Source organism: Podarcis tiliguerta, assembly GCF_965153285.1.
Source record: "Podarcis tiliguerta genome assembly, chromosome: 5".
NCBI classification, from domain to species: domain Eukaryota; kingdom Metazoa; phylum Chordata; class Lepidosauria; order Squamata; family Lacertidae; genus Podarcis; species Podarcis tiliguerta.
The window spans coordinates 35,000,138-35,021,613 of NC_139538.1; the positions used below are offsets into that span (position 1 = coordinate 35,000,138).

The 21,476-nt window shown below is 40.5% G+C and overlaps 2 protein-coding genes and 1 long non-coding RNA gene across 14 annotated transcripts in view; 2 read left to right on the plus strand and 1 right to left on the minus strand.

The window, feature by feature from the left end:
• SEPTIN2 (septin 2) overlaps positions 1-3,516 on the plus strand; it is a 17,485-nt gene extending 13,969 nt beyond the window's left edge. For both annotated transcript variants that reach the window (XM_083443096.1, XM_083443095.1), the window contains exon 13: positions 441-3,516. The gene's annotated coding sequence lies outside the window, so the exon portion shown is untranslated. The remainder of the gene's footprint in view (positions 1-440) is intronic.
• The window catches only part of LOC310678790, a 16,945-nt gene extending 849 nt beyond the window's left edge, over positions 1-16,096 (minus strand). Inside the window, exons 1-2 of one of the 2 annotated variants that reach the window (XR_014511970.1) lie at positions 15,962-16,064; positions 9,363-9,464 (exon numbers count right to left, since the gene is read on the minus strand). This is a non-coding gene — a long non-coding RNA (uncharacterized lncRNA). Of the gene's footprint in view, positions 1-9,362; positions 9,468-15,961 lie in introns of those variants that run through there. The other variant, XR_014511971.1, reaches the window with a different exon arrangement.
• Positions 12,215-21,476, plus strand: part of FARP2 (FERM, ARH/RhoGEF and pleckstrin domain protein 2) — a 79,981-nt gene continuing 70,719 nt past the window's right edge. For 7 of the 10 annotated variants that reach the window (XR_014511962.1, XR_014511963.1, XR_014511964.1 and 4 more), the window contains exons 1-2: positions 16,340-16,568; positions 20,925-21,157. Coding sequence is in view for 5 of the 10 variants with exons in the window: in XM_083443086.1 (XP_083299212.1) it covers positions 20,954-21,157 (204 nt within the window). In the remaining 5 variants the exon portion in view is untranslated. Of the gene's footprint in view, positions 17,006-20,924; positions 21,158-21,476 lie in introns of all 10 variants that reach the window. The other 3 variants (XM_083443087.1, XM_083443089.1, XM_083443090.1) reach the window with 2 other exon arrangements.

The following is a 21,476-nucleotide window of genomic DNA, read 5'->3' on the forward strand; positions in this document are numbered from 1 at the left end:
GAAAGAAGGAAGAAGAATCAAATAGTTAATCAAGGGAATTGGGGGGGGGGGAGGTAGGACAAAAGCTAAAATAGGGTTGATAGCCACAGTTTTAGTCTTATTAAAAAAATGGTTCACTCAAGCAGGAATAGTGAAAATGGTGGAAGAAACCTGCCTGACAGGAATTTACATGGTAAAAGAGTTTACATGTACTATAGCTTGCAACTTTTTAGTGGAGAACTATAGTGGTGTCACTTTGATGGCATAAAGCACAGATATAACATACATGCCACTCTTACTTTTTAAAAGCAATACTTGTAGCAAGAGTCTTACTTTGAGCATTGCTGCTCCATAGATTCATGGCTGAGAGGCTATTTCAGAATTCATATTTGCACTACAGCTCAATTTCAAAATGTAAAGGTAAATAACAATTGTGCCTTTCAATATTTTCATTTTGGCAGATACCTTCAAGAATTGGAGCCATTTGAAACTTGTGACACAGTGACGTATTTTGTGAGGAGAGATGCTTATCTTGCTGTGACTTGGGAGGTCCATTCACATTCAATGTGCAACTGTATTGTCATTTCTGTAATGCCTCATTTGAAAACAACTTAAGACATAGTCAATATTTTAATGTTATGGTGTAACGTGATAGTTTTTTTTAACTTTGGTTACTACTCTTTTACTGAGCTGATTTTACTACACTGGCTACAAAGATATATATACTTCCTAGCTAATATTTTTCATCTGAATATGGATTACTACCACTATTTTGGGTTTGTTTTTTGCACTGAAGGAATCAACTGATCGTGATAACAATCCTGAGGTCCAAAGTCCGCATATGAGCTTTGAATTTCCTCCACAGCCTTCCCTGATACCCTAGTGTGGCTAATGTGCATACAGTTTTAAGACTACTTTAAACCACCTTCCCCACAAGTATCATATGGTTTTTAATGATCACATGAAAGATCAGTGCTGGGAGCTTTTGCTGGAGAAGACTATGACTAAAGCCTTGAGTGAACTTTTGGTCCTTGGGATGCAGTTCTTTGCATGTAGCTGATCCAGTAACTATGTGACAAAATGGAATTCTTCAGTGCCATTTTTTCTTATATTTAGTAGAATATAGAACTCTGTGCCTGTATCACTCCTGCACTGCCCTACCTTTCTAAGGTTTATAGTCATTTTTTCCAGTAACTACCGCACATGAACCTTTTGTGTTTTTATCTAAGAAAAACCAATATAGTTTTTAAAGGCATTGTGCAGTTTAGAAAACAAATCTTATAATATTTCAGGGACTTTGTTTTTTAAAAAGTCAAATATTTTTAAAAGTAGCATGATAGACCAGTCTTGGGCACATACTCTGTAAGTGAAGGGACAGCCAGGATGCCATAGTCAGGAGAATGGCTGCTGCTGGTAGCCTCTTTATCTGCAGCCCCAAAATGTCCACGCATGGGCATTTGCACTGTGCTTGAAAACAAACACCTCCTTTTAGTCTTCATCTTAAGGAACAACAGGAACTCTGGGGTGAATCTGTAGGTTGTGTGCTGACATCCTGCTCTTGGTTGCTTTCACGCCCCTATTCTGATAATCTGATACGTTTCATGTCCTTATACTGTAATTTGACAGAGTGTTAAGGAGAACAGAGGAAAGCTATTGTTCTTGCATGGGTCTGCAAGCTGAAGATGTACATGCAGAGTAAGCCTAAAAACTTGCTGATCCCAGCAAGTAGCAATAATTTTGATTATTAAAAGTAAAGCAGGGAAATACCCCATGTGAACTTGGTGGCTTATTTTGACAATTCTGCAGAAATAGATATTTGCAGTTTAAAAAATGAAGTGATCCTGCTTAATCATTAAATTGCATTTCCCCTTTATCCTAGAGGTAAGATAAGGAAATGCTTGTTCTTGAAGCAAGGCTTCATTTACTTGGTTTTTGGTAACGGTAACAAGATCTTACTCTCAGCTTAGTTTTTATTGCCATAAGTGAAGGAACATTCAAATTGAAAAATGTATGCAGGAGAGGTGCAAAAGGGAAAAATCTCATAGTATGCTACTGGCTTTCTTTTAAAAAACAAAAACAAAAAACAGCCTGTTTTTGGCTCTATTTGACATACTGCTCAATTCAGCCATTGCTATTGCAGCATATATTGTTACTAAACAGTACACCCAGTGCCAAAAGGCTGAATGTGGATATTGTCATGTAATTCTGACACTATTTCTAATCATTATATATAATTTCCCTTTAACTCTTATCTGTTACCATGTTATCTAAACTGTTACTTAAAACTCCACATAAACAAGTTAAAATCCCAGATCATCATAATAGGATTTGTTACAAATATGATTTGTAAGAAAGGTAAGAGAAATGTAGAAGCCTAGGGCTAAACCCAGAGCAGCCCTACATGCAAGGGGCTGTGTGGCAGAGGACTCCACATAGAGGTGAAGACATTTTTGCTGACTTCTCCCCTTCCTGCAGCCTTCCATGCCACCCCCTATGTTCTAGAGCCCCTCCCACCAACTCTTCAGAGTAGATGCTCAGATTGTAGATAGGAGGAGGTGAAGGGGGAATTGGTACAAATTGCCGCCCCCCCAACCCTTCCTTTCCCCCTGGAATTTGTTAGTGCCATTCAGAGGTCTGGGTCTAACCCAGAATGTACATATCCTAAGTAGAATCAACAAAAAATGTTTTAAAATATTCTAGGAAACTGTTTTTACTAAAATGCGATCATAATGAAACAAAGTTTAGTTTGTTATCTCTTTTTATCCTCCTTTCCTCTTCCAAAGTAGCAACTAAAATCTCTTTGTGTCCCATAGAGCATGGTTGTATTATATATGCTTACATAAATATTATGGGGGTTAAATTATTCTACTTATTTTGAACACACTTCAAGGGACTTTATTTTGCCAAGAATATGTTCACACAATATCCGTGTTTTATTTAAGAGGTTACTACAATAATAAACCATACAGCACTGAGATGGTAATTATTCAGTATTAGAAAAGTTGTGAAAATGTAGTGTGTGCCAAATAACTAGTATAAACCTAACATTTTATTATAAATACCTTTGTTTTCATTAAATAATCTATGAAATTCTTCCATATGTTCATCTGCATGTGTTTGTTGGTTGCTTTCATTAGAATCTCATTACATATTAAGGTTTTACCTGTGGAATTGTATTTTGAAATGTCTTGGCTTTTTATGATCACTTGTAACCGTCCAAACTGCTAAATTTTAGTTACTAAATAGTTACAAAAATTCTTGTTTGATTTTTTTAATTAAAAGTTGAGTATCTTTAGAGATGTGACTGTTTTGAAGCAAGCTTAAAAAATTCAGTCTGCAGAACTTCAGAACCCATTTCTTCAAGAAAAGTAACAAACATAGTTACAATTTTACAAGTATATTATTAGACTTTTTATTGATTTTTCTAAAATATTTGGATATTCCAAGGGCTAATTTTTGTATGACAATATTAACATATAATTTTTCCTGTACACTTTAACACTAGCCAAGACTATTAATAAAAATAATAAATCATAATACGTGTGTCTGCTTAATTCATTGGATAAGTTAAGTCCTTTTATATATTTGAACATGGCTATCATATCACCCCTTAACCTCCTCTTCTCCAGGCTAAACATGCCCAGCTCCCTTAGCCGTTCCAGGCCTTTGACCATTTTGGTTGCCCTCCTCTGGACACGTTCCAGTTTGTCAGTGTCCTTCTTGAACTGTGGTGCCCAGAATTGGACACAGTACTCCAGGTGAGGTCTGACCAGAGCAGAATACAGTGGCACTATTACTTCCCTTGATCTAGATGCTATACTCCTATTGATGCAGCCCAGAATTGCATTGGCTTTTTTAGCTGCCACGCCACACTGTTGGCTCATGTCAAGTTTGTGGTCAACCAAGACTCCTAGATCCTTTTCACATGTACTGCTCTCAAGCCAGGTGTCCCCCATCTTGTATTTGTGCCTCTCTTTTTTGCCCAAGTGCAATACTTTACATTTCTCCCTCTTAAAGTTCATCTCGTTTGTTTTGGCCCAGTTTTCTAATCTGTCAAGGTCGTTTTGAAGTGTGATCCTGTCCTCTGGGGTGTTAGCCACCCCTCCCAGTTTCGTGTCATCTTCAAATTTGATCAGGATGCCCTTGAGTCCATCATCCAAGTCGTTGATAAAGATGTTGAATAAGACCGGGCCCAAGACAGAACCCTGTGGCACCCCACTAGTCACTCTTCTCCAGGATGAAGAGGAATCATTGATGAGCACCCTTTCGGTTCGGTCAGTCAGCCAGTTACAAATCCACTGAGTGGTAGCATAGTCAAGACCGCATTTTACCAGCTTCTTTACAAGAATATCATGGAGCACCTTGTCAAATGCCTTGCTGAAATCAAGGTAGGCTACATCCACTGCGTTCCCTTCATCTACCAGGCTTGTAATTCTGTCAAAAAACGAGATCAGGTTAGTCTGACATGACTTATTTTTCAGAAATCCATGCTGACTATTGGTGATCACAGCATTTGCTTAATGATCTGCTCCAGAATCTTCCCTGGTATTGATGTCAGACTGACTGGGCGATAATTATTTGGGTCCTCTCTTTCCCCCTTTTTGAAAATAGGGACAACATTTGCCCTCCCCCAGTCTGCCGGGACTTCGCCTGTTCTCCAGGAATTCTCAAAGATGACTGCCAGTGGTTCTGAGATCACATCTGCCAGTTCTTTTAATACTCTTGGATGCAGTTGATCTGGCCCTGGAGACTTGAATACATCTAAACTAGCCAAGTATTATTGTACTATCTCCTTAGTTATTCTGGGCTGTGTTTCCTCTGCTGAATCATTTGCTCCAAATTCTTTAGCTCGGGCATTGTTTTATTTATCGGAGAAGACTGAGGCAAAGAAGGCATTGAGGAGTTCAGCCCTTTCTGTGTCCCCTGTTTGCATTTCACCATCTTCTCCTCTGAGTGACCCCACTGTTTCTTTGTTCTTTCTTTTGCTATGGACAATGGAGACGGTTTAGTTTAGAAAAGTTTATAGGGTTATGCATGGCATGGAGAAAGTGGACAGAGAAAGTTTTTTCCTCTTATGCCATCCAGTGAAGCTGAATGTTGGAAGATTAAGAACAGATAAAAGAAAGTACTTCATGCAGCTCATGGTTGAACTGTGGAGCACACTCTTGCAAGAAGCAGTAATGATCACCAACTTGAAAGGCTTTAATAGAGAATTGGGACAAATTCATGGAGTGTCAGGCCATCAGTGGTTACTAGTGACAATGGCTATGCTTTGCCTCCCCAGTCATGCAGTAATGCTTCTGAATACCAGTTGCTGGAAATCGCAGGAGGGGAAAGTGCGCTTAAGGGTTTGCCACAGTTAGAACTGGATTAGATGGGCCCTTGGACTAATCCAACAGGCTCTTGGGTTCACAAGAGAAGTTGAGAAGACTCAACTTCAGATGTATCAACTGTGAGAGACAGTTCTATTTAAAATGTTTGCAATCGGTGAAATACCAGCTTGCTAGATTCCAAGGTCCATTTATGTTCAGAATAGTGTGATCAGTATTTGCAGGGATGCGAACAGGAATTTGGGGGCCAACTATATGGTAAGTTGATTGGGCCCTCTGCTGCAGTATTTTATGTTGTATTTGTATGCTTTTTTGCAAGTGGTGGTAGAAGGTCCAAATCTGGCTACACAATACAGTAAGGTGTCTGACAAGTAGAATGTATTATTTTTATCTGTAAGCTGCCATGAGTCCCTGTCAGAAGCTCCAGCTTCACCCATTGGCTAAAAATACTGAAAGGCAGGAAGCAAAGGTGCAATCAACAGCAGCAGAAAATAGAATTGTGACATCAGGATATTAACATCAAATTTGGATAAGGATCTCTGGTCCACCGGCCAAATCAGATTCCCCATCCTGCCTTTACTGCAGTCAAGCCACCTCACTCTCTCGTTTTAACAGCAAATAAAGGTGGTAGCTTTCACTGGAGGTATCGAGGACAAACTTAAAATGGAAATTAATGGGAGCCTTTCTCAATTACCTTGCCTGGACCTGGGGATCTGCCTAAGCAGGTAGCCCATGAACATTAAAGGGTGCATCTTTTGTGATGCTTGAGACTTAAAGGAACACAAATGAAAAGCAAGTTTTTCAGAGCGTTTAAACTATAGCTGATATGACCAATATTTCTGATCCTGCAGGTGGTTCATTGATCAGTGTTCCTTTATATCTTCCTGTCTCAAAGATCTGTTCTTGTTCAAGCACCCTGACCAAAATTTATGAGGATTTATAATTTTTAGTATCTCATCTGAAAAGTGTTTAGTTTCTAATTTAATATTTTTTAATTATCAAAAGTTGGGGGGGAATTGGCAAAGCTGTGAATTTCAGTGAACTCCGATTGTACAGAGTCTCATGACTAAATTAAAAACTATAGAAAATAATTATAGGGCAATCCTGTATCTGCTTCCTGAAAAGTATGCCCCAGTATATGTCGTGGGGCTTAATCCCAAATAAGATACACTAAACTGCAGCCTGAATAAATTAAATATATGATATATAAGAAACAAAGGGTTTTTGCAAAAAAAACTTCAAAATTGATTTATGAACTTTAGTTCAACAATTACATTATCACATACACATGTTTATTACTTCTTCATAGATTGTTATATCAATCAGCAGAGAACGCTTAGCATTGCAGAAATGTTGATATCTAAAATAAACCACAGTAATAGCCCTGCAATTACCAACCATATATTGAATCAACAAAAGGGGTTAAAGTCTGCATTATGTTTTTAAACCTGGATTATTAGAGCAGAATGTTAAACCTCACAGTTAAATGTTGGTAATCCTACCTACATTTTGTAGTATTGAATTTTCTTTCTTTCCATGACCCTTATACCAAATGAGCGAAAAGAGAATGTTTAGAGAGACTCCTTGCTTAAACATGTTTCTCTTTAGTTGATTAAAAGTTTGTTTAGTTTAATCTAGCTACAGATGAGGTAACCTTTTAAAAATTTACCAGCCTTTAAGTAATGGAAAAACTCGCTCCAGGGTTTTCTTTAGAGCTTGAACAATAGTCACAGGGGGAAGCAATTTAGCAGTGGAATCTTTTTTCCCCTGTCGTTGGGTAAATAATTGCTTATGGCCACAATCCTATACTCAACTGAGAGTATGGACTTGTCCACATTTGAGCATTTGGCTATTAAACCAGTTTCCACCCCAGTAAAATGAGACAGGAGTTGTCCACACCAACAAATATTTGTGTATGAGAAACAACTTCAGTCTCCCCATTCATAAAAACAGGCATTCCCTTTTCTGTTTATCTCTGCCTTCTAATTAGCTGATTATATTATGCCAATTAAGAAGCAACAGAGGTCACACTCAGTGGTGTGTGAACCTTGTTCTTTAAAAAAAGAATCCCAATTACTGTGCAAAAGCACCCTATCGTGCAACAGTAAATTTGCTTCTGGACTTTTCTGGTGTTGTAGAAATCTGAGGGATCAAAATAAATGTATGACTAAGCTTATGGTGAAATAATCGTGCTGTTGAAATGCTTATGCATGACACCTAGGGAGTTTATGTTCATATGAGGCCCCAACTCTTGTCACTGCCACTGGCGTGGTAATTTCTTGTTTGTGCAAGCAGAAAGTTTAGGAAATTTACCTGCCACACAGCTATTCATAAGGGTACATTTGGCATAATGCCATCCAGCTACAGTGATAAGAGATGAAGTGAATCTGGATTGCTGAGGTTTGCTGCTCTGCCCGGTATTTCTGCTTCAAGGAGCTCATTTTTCACACATTGACCAGTTTTCTCATTATCTCCTTAACCGTGCCCTAATGCAATGGAGCAAGGAAGGAAATGAACCAGGAGAGAACCTACTGAGGTACTGGTGCATTTCACATTCCAACAGAAAGGTAAGTTCTCTCTCTGGAAATTTTGATATTTGTATGCTGAACAGTGTCCTATGTACAACCCAATGATGCAGTAGTAGCTGAACTCATTGGTAGCTTGTACTTTGAACAATGGATACAAATAATTCAGATTCAGCTGGAGGATCTGCCTTCCTCTCCAATCTGGTTATATAACCAGATATATATATATATATATATATATATATAATTTGTTTAGCAGTACTAACTGCATTCAAGGTCACGTAAGCTTATGCTATCTGTTCTTAGTATTATTGATATATATATTGATATATATATCAAATATATATATGCAACAATTTGATTTAAAATTGGAAGTTTCCACGTTGGATTTGTTTTCCCACACCATGGGACAAGCTCTGAATATGAACAGTGGATAAGAGTTGAAACAGCAGCAGCAGCACAACCGGACCCTTTCTTCTGCCCCAGTTGAAACAAAACACATCTGTCCCATATTGAGCTCTACAGCCACAGCCAGCGCTTTGGCTCTCCAACTTCACCCCCACAAAGGCACACTCCTCCTTTATCTCCTAAGACAGTCGTATACCAACTAATTTAGATAATTTACACTGGTGCCAGAACTCAAATTTAGCTGCACACATGTACAGTATGTAGAACTTGGGAGGAAACTTCATCGAGCAGAGTGGGACTGAGTAAATGTGAAATACTGTTTTATTCCTCTGGTAACATGCAATCAGGAATCATTCCCACAAGAGGGCGATACATCATCACATTTTAAAAAGATTTGGTTTGCAACGTCCCCCATTCACATGAGCAACATACCACACTTTGTTGGATGAGCGTCACAGAATAGACGCAGGGACCTCACCTGTTCTCCCAAGAATCTCAAAGATTATAGACAGAGGCTCTGAAGTTGCATCCCCAAGCTCCTTTAATACCTCTGGGTGCAATGATGTGAAATCATTTAAAGTAGCTAGGTGTTCCTTTACCACCTCTTTTCCTATCTTGGCTGCAGCTTCCTCTTTGCATCATTTATTCTGTTATCACAAAGTATTTTTCTCAGTTTTCTCCATGCAGAGAACCCACTGCATACTTGCTTGTTCCTCCTCTTGCTCCTAACATAGTTGAACAACCTCTTGCAAGCCTAAGCTCATTGTGAGCTTTGGCTTACTTGACCTTCACCCTTCAACTGTTGGATACTTGTTTATACTCTTCCTCAGTGATTTCCTCTTTCTTACATTTCTTATACATGCCATTCTTAAATCTCAGCTCTTTAGATGCATCCCACTTTTATTTATTGTTGAAATTGTCTACATTTGTGCCTTCAAAATTTCATCTTTAGGAAACTCCCAACCATCTTGGACTTCCTTCTCCTTTATTATTTCTGACAATGGGATCTCACCCAGTAGTTCCTTAAGCTTTTTGAAATCAACCTTCTTGAAGTCCAGAGTGCATGTCTGACTACACTCAGCTTTCCTTTGCTTGTGTATCATGAAACACAAGAGGACACAACCACTTCCTCCCAAGGTTCCCAGTACTTCCACTTCATCAGTTCCTCCCTTTTGGTGAGGACCAGGTTCAAGATAGATGATCCCGTTGTTGTTTCTTCCACCTTCTGGGAAATGAAATTGTCAGAGATCTGCAGATGAAGGGTGGTGTACAAATTTTAATAATAATAATAATAATAATAATAATAATAATAATAATAATAATGGAATTTGTTGGCCCTTACATTATTGGTAGAGTTTGAGTTCCAGCAGATATCAGGGTAGTTGAAATCTCCCATGACTACTATATTTCTCCTTTTTGAATGTTTGAAAGAGGACGAGATGTTCTCGAAGCTACCAGCATGAGTTTGACCAAACTGCCGGGAGGCAGTGGAAGACAGGAGTGCCTGGCGTGCTCTGGTCCATGGGGTCATGAAGAGTCGGACACGACTAAACGGCTAAACAACAACAACATAATTGAAGACTTTAGTCTGGCTTGGAGGTCTATCTATAGCAGACACCCACAGTAAGGTCACTGTTGTTTTCCTCTCCTAAAAGTTTTACGCATTTACTCTCAATCTGCCTTCCATGCTCCAGGTCATGGCTCTCTTCACAATATACACATCCTTTACATATAACGCTGCTGCTCATCCCTTTCTGTTTGGTCTATTCCTTTTGAACAAGAGTTGTTTATACATTATTTGCTAGCTTTGTTTTGATCACGTCAGTGGGTATTTCTGCCTTGTTTTCTTTGCTTCATATTCTGTAAGCTTATTCTTTAGGAAGCAACAAGGCGATAGAACTTCAAAATTGATGAAAGAGAAGTTGCAGAGCATGTATGCATTTGAACATATATCTGTGCTTAGTGCAGTATGTTTGCAGAATGACGTTTTTCTTATAAGAGCTAGCTAAAACAATAAACCTGTTTTATCACCAGTAAATACAATTAAAATCAATTAGTTTGCAATAATAGTTATTTTATCAACAATATAACTAAATATGCTCCCAGTATTTAAAGGATTAAAAAGAAAATAATTATGTGCTGCTATAAAATATACTTTTTGAGGCATTGAATAGAAGTAGGTAGTGCTTGTGGGTATCGACACAATATAATTCAAAATAACTTCTTACATGGGCCCTGTTGCTAACTTGTACAGTAAAGGCTTAGAGGACAAGCTATATTTACAGTTAACTATAATATAATGTATGTATATGATATAGGGGGTGTTTCTATGTCTTACATCTTTAAAAACTAAATTTGTTCCTTCATTTCTTGTAGTCTTCCCAAACCCCTTCCCTTTATATAATAATAATAATAATTTATTATTTGTGCCCCGCCCATCTGGCTGTGTTTGCCCAGCCACTCTGGGCGGCTTCCAAAGAAACCAAAAATACACTAAAATATCACAGATTAAAAACTTCCCTGAACAGGGAAGTTTACAGTGTTAATGCATTTGCTTAATTTTCTCACTGATGCTTTCAACTGGTCCCATCCTACTCTTTACAAGCTTGTGTAAAAATAGTCTTATTTTAGCCTTTGCTTTGGTCTTGTATGAAATAAGTTGCAAGGGATGTAATAATGGATTTGAGAGTCATTGTGACAAGTGTGGGGAACCTTTTTTGGGGGGCTGGCCAGCCTGTCTCCCTTTCTCTAGCCTCCCTATTCAGTGGTACCTTGGGTTAAGTCTTAATTCGTTCCGGAGGTCCGTTCTTAACCTAAAACTGTTCTTAACTTGAAGCACCACCTTAGCTAATGGGGCCTCCTGCTGCCGCCACGCTGCCGGAGCACAGTTTCTGTTCTCATCCTGAAGCAAAGCTCTTAACCCGAGGTACTATTTCTGGGTTAGCGTATGTAACCTGAAGCGTATGTAACCTGAAGCGTATGTTACTTGAGGTACCACTGTACTTCCCCATGGTCCATCACCATTTAATAGACACAGCTCTTCGCATTGTGGGAAGGTTGCTGGCCACCACTGCTGTAAGGGGCTTGGAACAGCTTCCAACAGTGGTACCTACCCAGCCCATTCTCTGTTGCTAGCCATTCCTTTGAGAAAGACTAGTGGGGGAGATATTGAGTGTTCATGGTGGAAGGTGACATCAATGGTGGCACCCAAGAGAACAGAAAGGATAGAACCTTTTTAAATGGAAGATGTGCCTGATTCAGGGACGAAATCAGCTAGCAAGGCCTGTGTGGATGAGGAATTAGCAATACAGTAAATAGATTTCAATGTTTGTTTTTATTAAAAGGCCAATGTGGGGGTGAGATATAGAAATATCTGAGGAGCAAGTGTACAGCCTGTGAGCTTCCCATCCCTGCTCCAAAGAATGGGAACTTGTTTTTAGAATAGACATATTTCTTGTTTTTCAAAACCAGTGGCTGCTGGTGCCCTGCAAAAATGTTAGTTATTCAAGCTTCAGTAATTTGACCTGCCCAGGTCTGCTTGTGCAGACTTCTCCCTGACTAATGGAACAACAAGTTTACAGAAGTTTCTACAAATTTTCCATTCATTTATTTGAAAGTTCGTCTGAAATGGGGTAGCCTAAGCTAGTAAGACTGGCTGTGCCACTAGGGTGTGCAGGAGTTGGTTCATGCTACCTATCACTGATAGCCTTTTCCTCTATGAATATGTCTAAAGCCATCAAAGTGGATTGCCATGATTACATCTTGCAGTAGATAATTCCACTGCTGTTATTTTTAAGAAAATACACTGTGCAGAAAAATCCTTCCTCTTGTCTGTCCTGAATCTCCCATTATTCAGCTTCATTGAATGATCCCAGGTTCTAATATTTCTCTTTATTTCTCTTTCAGGTCAAAGCAAACTGAAAAAGGACAGAAGACATCCCAACATCAAGCTGAGAGTATAGGCATCAAGCCCCTGCCTCACACAAGAGAGAGTGGCACTTCTTGATAAGCAAATTATTCAAATGCTGGCAGGCATTGCCCCATGGCATCTTGAGAACTACAGAGAACCACTGAAGGCACTGATGCTTCTTGTATACAGAGTGAACACTTGCCACTTTAGCCAATTGCACCTTTGCCACGGAAGGCTGTTGTGGTTAGTAGCAGTTGTGTGGGTGCCATAGGTCCTCAGTTCATTCTCTGTGCCCTGTATCAAAGAGTCCTCAAGTCATAGACAGACTGAGCAAATTCGGGCATAAATCTTTCCCTCATAATGCTAGAGAGACAGACAGACAGACAGACAGACAGACAGATACACACAAGGGTGTTGCTTTAAATACCACCACACCCTTCCTCAGTGTGGACCATGTGGTGGTGGACCACGTGGTGTGCAAAATTTAGACTTTTGTTCTTGGCCATTCATCAAGAACATAAGAGCTGCTATGATGGGGAGAGGAAGCTTTCACCACAAGTAGGACATCTGCACATGGGTCCTTAGAAAATGCTAAATTGGACATTTTGAGTGCAAGTAACATAAACCTCAGTAATTTTTGATTATACTGTTCTAAGTTCAGAAAACTACATTGGTTCATGTGGGCAGAAGGCCCAAAGGGCAGTCTCTCTCAAACAGCACAAATGACAGGGTGTTAGCACTTCTAAGGAATTCTGCTTCTCTCAAATGTTCATGTTCCTCCCTCACTTTCTAATGGTTGCTGTTGTCTTTCCACCCACTAATACAATTTAGATCCTAAACTTCAGTTTTAAAAGGAACGATACTAAACTCATGATACAAACTGAAGTAAAATTAAACTTGGCCCACTACATTATTTGTTGACCCACCAAGCTGAATACAGCTCATTAAATTTATGTACTGTGACCCACCAGGGGCCTGAAAAAGTATGCTACTGCAAAAACGGGACATTATCAAACCTGGCAGGCCACAGTACATATCAAATAGGCTGCATTTGGCTAGGTGTGTCCCAAGCTATGCAGGCCTGCCCTAGACAGTGACCTTGACACTTAAGAAGGTTTACTACATTAGCTGCTGTATCAGTCAGGAAATGCAGACACAAAGCCAGGCAAGAGAGTCTTGTTTATTTGATGTGGGAGCAAGCACTTAAATTGATACTAGAATTATAATTCATTCTGGGCAAGGAAAATAATTAAAAATAAATGTCACCTTAGTGTTTTAATCACCTTGGTGTTTTAACATTCATTAGCAATGACACTGGGAGCTAAGGTGAGATTGTCTTACTCAGCAATTGGACAGAACAGAGCTTGCATGTTTTCCCTTACTCTATTGTAATCTAAAGGTTTAGATAGTTTAGGGTTGTTGTTTTTTTTAAAAAAATGGAAGCTGTAATGATATACAGGTGAGTCTGGATTATCCCATCTGCTGCAACCACCAAACTGCTCAAACTGCTATGATCCTTGAATGAAAACGAATCACCGGATCTGGATGGAATCCACCTGAGCATTCTAAAAAGACTGAAGGATTAAAATGTCAATCTTCTAACAAAAATCTGTAACTTGCTCCAAAGCTTGGCATCCATGACAGAGAACTGAAAGCAATCGATGTGGCACCAGTGTTTAAAAGAGGTTGGTTCTATGAAGTTACAAGATAAAATTATTGATCATACTTAATAGTAAGACTTGCTGTAGAATCAACATGGCATGGCTTCTACAAAGCTCTGCCTCACTCTCTTCTTAGAGCTCTTTGAGAGTCTTCACAAGCATGTGGACAGGGGAAATTTGGTAAAAATTATGTACTTGGACTTTCAAAAGGCTTTGACTAGAACTCTTGTCAAAAATTCATAATTCAAAAGGACTCCTTGTAACCGCTGAACAGCTGATCAGTAATTTCAGCAAGCCTTTTTGCAGTCCAGATGCAGTTTGGATTTAAACCATACCTGTAAATGGGCAAAGAAAGGCTCACTGACAGTGGATATAGTAGTAATGGTTCTATATAGATAGCTATAAGCAATCTCCTCTAAGTTTAGATACCACATGCTATAAATACCAGTTGTATGAGAACAAGAGCATTAGAGGGCTATTCATGTCCTGCTTGTGCGCTACCTGTAGGCATCTTCTTGGCCAGTGTGGGAAACAGGATGCTGTACTAGACAGGTCTTTGATTTGATTCAGCAGTCCTTTTATGTTGTGTGTCAAAACTGGCAGAAGACAAAACCCTTAAACAAAGCCATCTATTGTTTTAGAAGTTGTTCACTGTCTTTTTGGCACGCTAACCCACTGATACCAGTATGCTGCATTCCAGATGCTGTGGACTATAACTTCCACTGGCCTCATCTCCCACAGCCAAGTCAGGGAAGATAGATGTTATAGACTAAAATATATGGAGGACACCTGCCCTAAACATCTGATAGATGCCTCTAAAACTTAACATCATGCATTGGTTTATATAAGCTTTTGGGGGCCTACTGGCTAATTAACAATTAAAATAAGATACACTTGTAAGAATAATTTGAATTGCAAACTTATTTGGTCTGGACTTATTATTGTGTTCTTAATCATACATAATACATGTGAAAGATGGCAATCTTGCCATCATATCTGAAGTGTGTTGATAGAACCTGATTGTTTCCATTTGTATATGTAAATATGGGTCACCAAGTTTTTTCTCTGATTTAAAAAAGAGCCCAGCTTTTAATGGAATTTTGTATATTAGGTGTTTGGATAAAATGCTCATCATTGTACCTCTTCAGAAAAGGAACAAAAATACCGTAGTACAACACACACTTGTTTCATTAGATCTGGGATTTCTGTCCCTTCTTCCCCAACACACATTGAGCAACACTCTTCAAAACATGATAATAACTCTTTAGCACTATCAGGAACATATAGAGCAAGCTTTAAATAAATATATCAAGCCACCACCCTTGAAAAGTACATATTGCTTATGCAATAGGATTATGGAAACATGTTGTCAGAGACACTTAGGGGAAAGGGATAGTCATCCACAACAGGAAGAATGTTCCACATTATTTTGAATGATAAGTATTATTTTCCCTTGCTTATCAGTTAGGTATGGGCTGATGCATTACCTAGGATCAAACTACAAAGCTAGGCTCCTGTAAACCCACTTGTTCCACAAACTCCTCCTCTTAATCCTCCTCTACAACTAAATTGAAGGGCTGATCCATGCTGTCCTTTGTCCCATGTCAAACACGTTTTTAATATGAAATAATTGTGCATAAAGGTCCTTGCATTTTCCATTTACAGGAGCATTATACCCCCTGTAAATACTGAGAAAGAAAACTGGGTATAAGGATCATCGTACCCTGCTTGATCTAATCAAGGAAGGCAATTATTTCCGATGATGTTCACGATTTTAATTTAAAGCGGTTTTTGTATTCCTCCCGCAAGTTGCGTGTAAAACTCTACTGACGCTACATAAAAACTGCCAATGCTTTTCAACTTCTCTTCTGCTTTAAGTGCGCAGTTGTGAAAGACAAAAGCGCAACTTCACATACGTTTGCCGTCTCAAGTTTTTGAACGTATGGGTGGGCCATGCATTACAACAAACACATTTGAGACTTCCCGAATTTTATTTTTGTTTTGTTTTGCATCACCTGCGAGGAGAGGCGTCGTGTTTGATTTTTTTAAAGTTTAGTTTAGTTTTGCTCCACACCTGATTCTCCCCCACCCCCCACATCCCCAAGAGCTGCAGGCATCTGGGGAGTGGCTGCCGTGACTTTCCCTTACACGTAAAGAAGCTTGACAGGAAAATCTCGTCGCTTTCACCGGTTCAACCCGATCCAGCTTCGCACTAACGAGCGAGGTGTGGTTGCGGAGACAGAAACGGCAGTTGGGCCGGAGAAGGGCTCCCGTGGGGTCGAGCGCGGAGGTGGTTATGGGGCAGCCTCCGACCGAGGCAGTCAGGAGAGAGGTCCTTCGCTTGGCCCCATTACTCCTCAGTGCCCTTATTATGGTGGCGCCTGTGGCAGTTTAATAGCCTCCGGTAAAGGCTGTTAACTCCGTCGCCGCGCCTCGCTCGCTTTTCTTCCTTCGAGCCACCCGTAGCCGAGAGTGCAGAGCCCCGCCCAGTAAGCAGGTCCCGCCCACCGCCGAGGCTGCTGACTCGGGGCTCGCGGAAGAGGGTTGTTGGAGCCCTGCCTGAGGAACTCCGCGGCAGCCAATGAGAGAGGCGCTTCTGGCGCGAGGGGGTGGCGGCGATGGCGCCGGCCTCCTGAGGGGTGGATGGGGGGGGGGCGGAGGGAAGCCGAGGAGGCGCGCGAGAGCGGGGAAGTGGGCGCGCAGCTGAGGCGGCTGCGTCTGGCGGTGCGGTCGTCGACTGAGATGTTGGTCTGAGGTGAGAGCGGGGCTGCGGGAAAGGGAGGAGAAGAAGCGAGAGAGGGGAGGGCGCATTCCTCGCCCGGGAGCCGTCGAAGTCGGGGCTGGGCGCCTCCTACCCTCCCTCGGAGTTGCTTGGAGTGGGGGGGGGGCGCTACCTCAGCAGCCCCCTTTTCCCGCTTCGGTTTGCCGCCGCCAGCCTCTCTCGGCGGCTTCGTGGCCCGAGGGGACTCGGAAGCTGCGGGGTAGGGGGAGGTCAGTCCGTCGGGGGCGGGAGGGGCGTGAATTCAGCGGCAGAAAACACGACCTTTGCTCGGGAGAGAAACACGGCCGCGTCCCTCATCCCCCGCGGGGCGCGGCAGGGCAGGACGAGCAGCGCGGAATCCCTTTCCGAGAGGCGTTGAAGGAACGGTTTTCGGTGGCTGCTGTCCGGTTGCCTCGCCCGACTCAAACCTGGTGTGTTACAAGTGGGCTGTGCAATTCTGAGATATGCAGGGGGGCATCCTTAAGTGTTGTAGTTCTGCATGCTTTTAGAACTTCTTGTTGCCTCCCCGTCCCAGTTCGAGCTCTGTTCCTAAATATGAGACGCGGCTCTTCCCCCCGATTGCGTTTTTTTTAACACCACCTGGCGCATGCTGCTCTCATTATGGTTGATTTGGTGCAAATAACGTCAGTTTTTCCAAGACGTTGGTTTCAAAGGGTATACTTGAGGGTTCCTCCCCCCCTCCACTTCTAGAAGGCTTGTAGAGTACTTACTTACACACTACTTTGAAAGGACGGTAATTAGGTGACCATATGCTCACATAGTTGTTTCTAATTATTTATGCAACCCAGCCTTTGATAGCGTTTAGCTCTAATGAGGAGCCTACATGCTTTATGCTTTGGAGTTTTGCAAAAAAAATAATGCTCGCAGACCCCACCCTACAGGCTTGGTACAAGCTTCCCCATGAAACCTCCTGGTACCTTACTGTGTGCCATTATTTATACTCCAGCTATGGCCAGTGTGCAGACACACAGTGATACATACTTACATGTGCAATCATTATACTAAACTAGATTCTCTACATGTGAATTTCAGAGTTAAGTCTTAGCTATATGGAGATGTCATCCTGAAAATCTGCACTTTGTGAAACTTCCTGAAAGGATTGTTCAGGCTGCAGCTTCTCTGGCATCTAGTTTCATAGTGTGAAAATGGAATTAAAAGGAAAATATTACAAAAATATCTAATAGTATAAGATGATAGGTGTACTGATCCAGTTCCTGTTTTGCTGCATTGATCTTGTCAGTCAATATTCTGTTTGGACTAGTGAGGATCAATACTCTGTATGGCTTGTAAGTTTCTCAAAATGGCCTGATACTTGGAAATCCCCTTTCTACCAAGTTATTTTAGTCTAGTAAATTATATCTCTTGTAGACATTTAGTTATATTGTAGTAGACTTCATGCAGTTGATCCAAGGCCACCTCTGCCCCATTTCAGAGCCTATTTGCCAGCTACTGTCAGCAGGAACACTGCCAACAGTAGAGCTACACCCACAGAGCTTTCAGCAGGTGCGCCAGAAGCCTCTGTGGAGGAGGTTTCTCGCTGACTAGTGAAGCCCTTTGCTGGTAGGAAGGCATCTCTGTGAACTTCTAACCCCCTCAAGGTTATGGATTGGGGAGTTAGTGTTGTTCCATCCATTGAGTGGGTTTGGTTTGCTTTTTAGCTGGAGTCCTTCATCATTTGTATAATTGGGACTTCAGTTAGGTAGCACTGCTGTGGTAAAGCTTATGTATGTCCAAATTTGCATTTGCAGCTGTATCAGCGGCACACATGGATTTTTCTTGTAGGCTTGGGGGAATAGTAGAGTCTGTATACAGTATTTGTTGCAGTATCCTTTGATAACTTTTTGTGTTTGATAATGTTTTGCAACAATTGTGTTTTCCCCCCTGAATGGAGGATAGGATTAATATTTTTCTTAACCCATTCTGGGCTTTCTGTTGTTGATAAAGAATGCATTTTCATTTACAATTGCTGTCTTGCCACATATTTCTAATCCAATGCCTGAAAAGTTATATTCCATCTAGGGTACTCCTCTTGTGCTGCTGCTTATTCCCAAGTCTCATGCAAGGCAGGCACAAAAAAGGTTTATATCAGTTATTGCTGAGGTTTGGGCAGCAACAGTTAACACTTAACTTTTCTGAGGATGGAAATTTACAAGCATACCGTGCTATTTATATCTAACAGTTTATTTTAGCTAAAGTGCTTTGATTCTATTCTAGCTATTGATTTGGAATGTTGTGTTAGCCTGTTCTTTCTTAGGAGGTTTAGGGCAGGTAGTAGTTAAATACACATACTAAAAATACGTTTGTTTGAAAAAGAGACACTAAACCTCACCCATCACAACTCCATTTGCAATCCCCTTGTCCAAATAAATAAATGTGTCTGTTGTTTCCAGAAGATAGACCTGGACTTAATGGATTACATTCAAAGAAGCCTGTCTGATTGTGCAATAGGATTTTCCTACTTCTCCACACACATCCTGTAGACCCCTGACCCCACCTGCTCTAGAGTGTTCCCAGAAGATATACCCGAACTTAATGGGTAGTCCCCAGTTCAGCCCCAAAATCTGCTCTAGGGGGTTTTATTAACTGGAACAGATTTGGGGGGCTCTTGGGAGACTTCAGGGGGGAAGAGAAGAGGAAGTCCTGTTGTATAAGCGGAAGTCTGCTTGCACAGTGTTGGATGTCTCTCAGTAAAGCTCTGAAAGATGGGAACTAATAAAGGCAAGGAAATGCTTTTGTTTGTTTGTTTAACAGAATTTATATGACGCTTGAGTGTAAAAAATTTTTTTCCTTTAAGTGGTTTACAAAAATAAGTTACTGAAAGTGCCTTTCTACACATGCACCAAGAAATAGCTCACAGTTGAACACAGAAATTATGACTGGACAAACCTCAATGTCTGAATCAACCTAGTGTGTATATTACTGCTTGCTTCAGAACTCACACTGCATTAATTGGTTACAATATACTCACTGTTCTATTGTTTCAGTTATACTGAATGGACAACTAAAACTGGCATTCCTGACTTGGCTGTTGCAAGCTACTGGTCTTCTAAGTTAAGCAGAATTAGAGATTTTGTCTGTGAAGTAGCAAACCTGCCACAGTTGAGAGAGCTTATATTTGGCTTTCAATTCTGGAAAGCTATACCCAGAGCAATCTTTGCAAATGTTATGGGTTTGTGATATTGATTGACTTAAGCTTGGAAGATGGGAGTTTCATTGGGAGGGAGGTTTGGAAGTACTCATAATATGCCATATTCATGAGTTATTGGCTAGTTGTTTAGACGGCATAATTAACTTGTTATGCTACTATCTGGCGTAAGCTAACACAAAATGCAGTATGCTGTAATGAATATGTTTCATGCTTTGACAGTTCCATATATTTATTCAAGTTGCTATGCAGCCTCACTACTAAAAATGGAAGGTTTTATCTGTTTTAGATTTTTTTGTTTCTGTCTTTCCCTCTTTAGTACGTACCCACTTGCTGCATCATTCTGGCACCCATATTAATCCTGGATTATGGACAGGTTGAATCTCCCCGATTCCTTACTTTGCCCCTACTTCAATCCAGGGGTGGACTACAGGTTTAGGAAGGTTCCCCTTACGCGGGTGGCGTAAGGGGACGCGGGTGGGGCAGGGGTACCTTTACCTTTACCTTTTATGGACAGGTTGAATCTCCCCGATTCCTTACTTTGCCCCTACTTCAATCCAGGGGTGGACTACAGGTTTAGGAAGGTTCCACTTTCAAATCCATCTTGCACAGCCCACTTAACTTTTTTGTGTTTTGCCCCAAGATGTAGTAGTGAGAGGGATGAGATAACTCTGAGGCTCTTGCCCAACTTCAAATCCTCAACAAGTAATTAGTAAAGCAACATATTCTAGTATTCTTACTTCAAAGATTGAATTTCAATCTATTTTACAACTTTCTTTGAAAATGTATTTGATGTTTGAATTATTATTTATTGTAAACCACTTAAAGGAAAAAATGTGTGCACCAATTCTCATCTGGATGTTTTAATCTTCATGGGAGATTATTGTGTTGTGTCTTCCTTGAGCTGGATTTGGAATTCAGCATTCTATCCTGAATATGTGTACCGACTTAATTTTTGTATCTCAGTGTTCAGAGGAGTTGTTACGTTACTCACTCATGCATGCTGAACAGGAGGAATTGCCCCCAAAATCTTGTTGTGGGTAGTGAGTGTACAGAGCTGTAGAGCAACTTTCAACAGCTAATTGTTATATTTTTGCACAAATTCATGGTGTACTGACTTTAAAATCATGGTGTACTTACTTTAAAAGTTATTAAAATTAATTATTTGTATTTTTCTCTCTTAGTTCTTTGGATTGTTGCTTGATGGTGGAAAATGGGCGAGATAGAAGGCACTTACAGAGTGCTGCAGACTCCAGGTTCTCGTTTGGGAGTCCAGAAAAATTCTGGAGTGAGCACCCTGGAACCAGGACAGAACCTCTCCTCTGCTATAGCCTCAACACCTGCTAAAACACATGAGAGGTCTCTACAAATAAGGATAAAGCATTTGGACAACACTGTGGAGATACTTGATATTGAGGTAAAACTTTCAGTATAGCTTTGGATTTTTCTCTGTATGCAACATGGAAAAGGGATTCATTTGAGAAAGTGAGTGAATCATAGAAAATGCACTTATGAGGTTAAAAGGTCTTTAGCTATTTTGGTGAGGCATATAGGAACAACATGTAATGTTACAAATATAAGAATCTCAAGATCAAATCAAACACATGGTTTAATTTATTTATTTTCTCACTAAAACCTCATTACATATGGGACTTAAAACAATGGTAAACCACCATGGTAAAAATGTATTTACCTCCTCATATGGTCTTTATGTGGCCATGTAAGCAGGTGTCCTG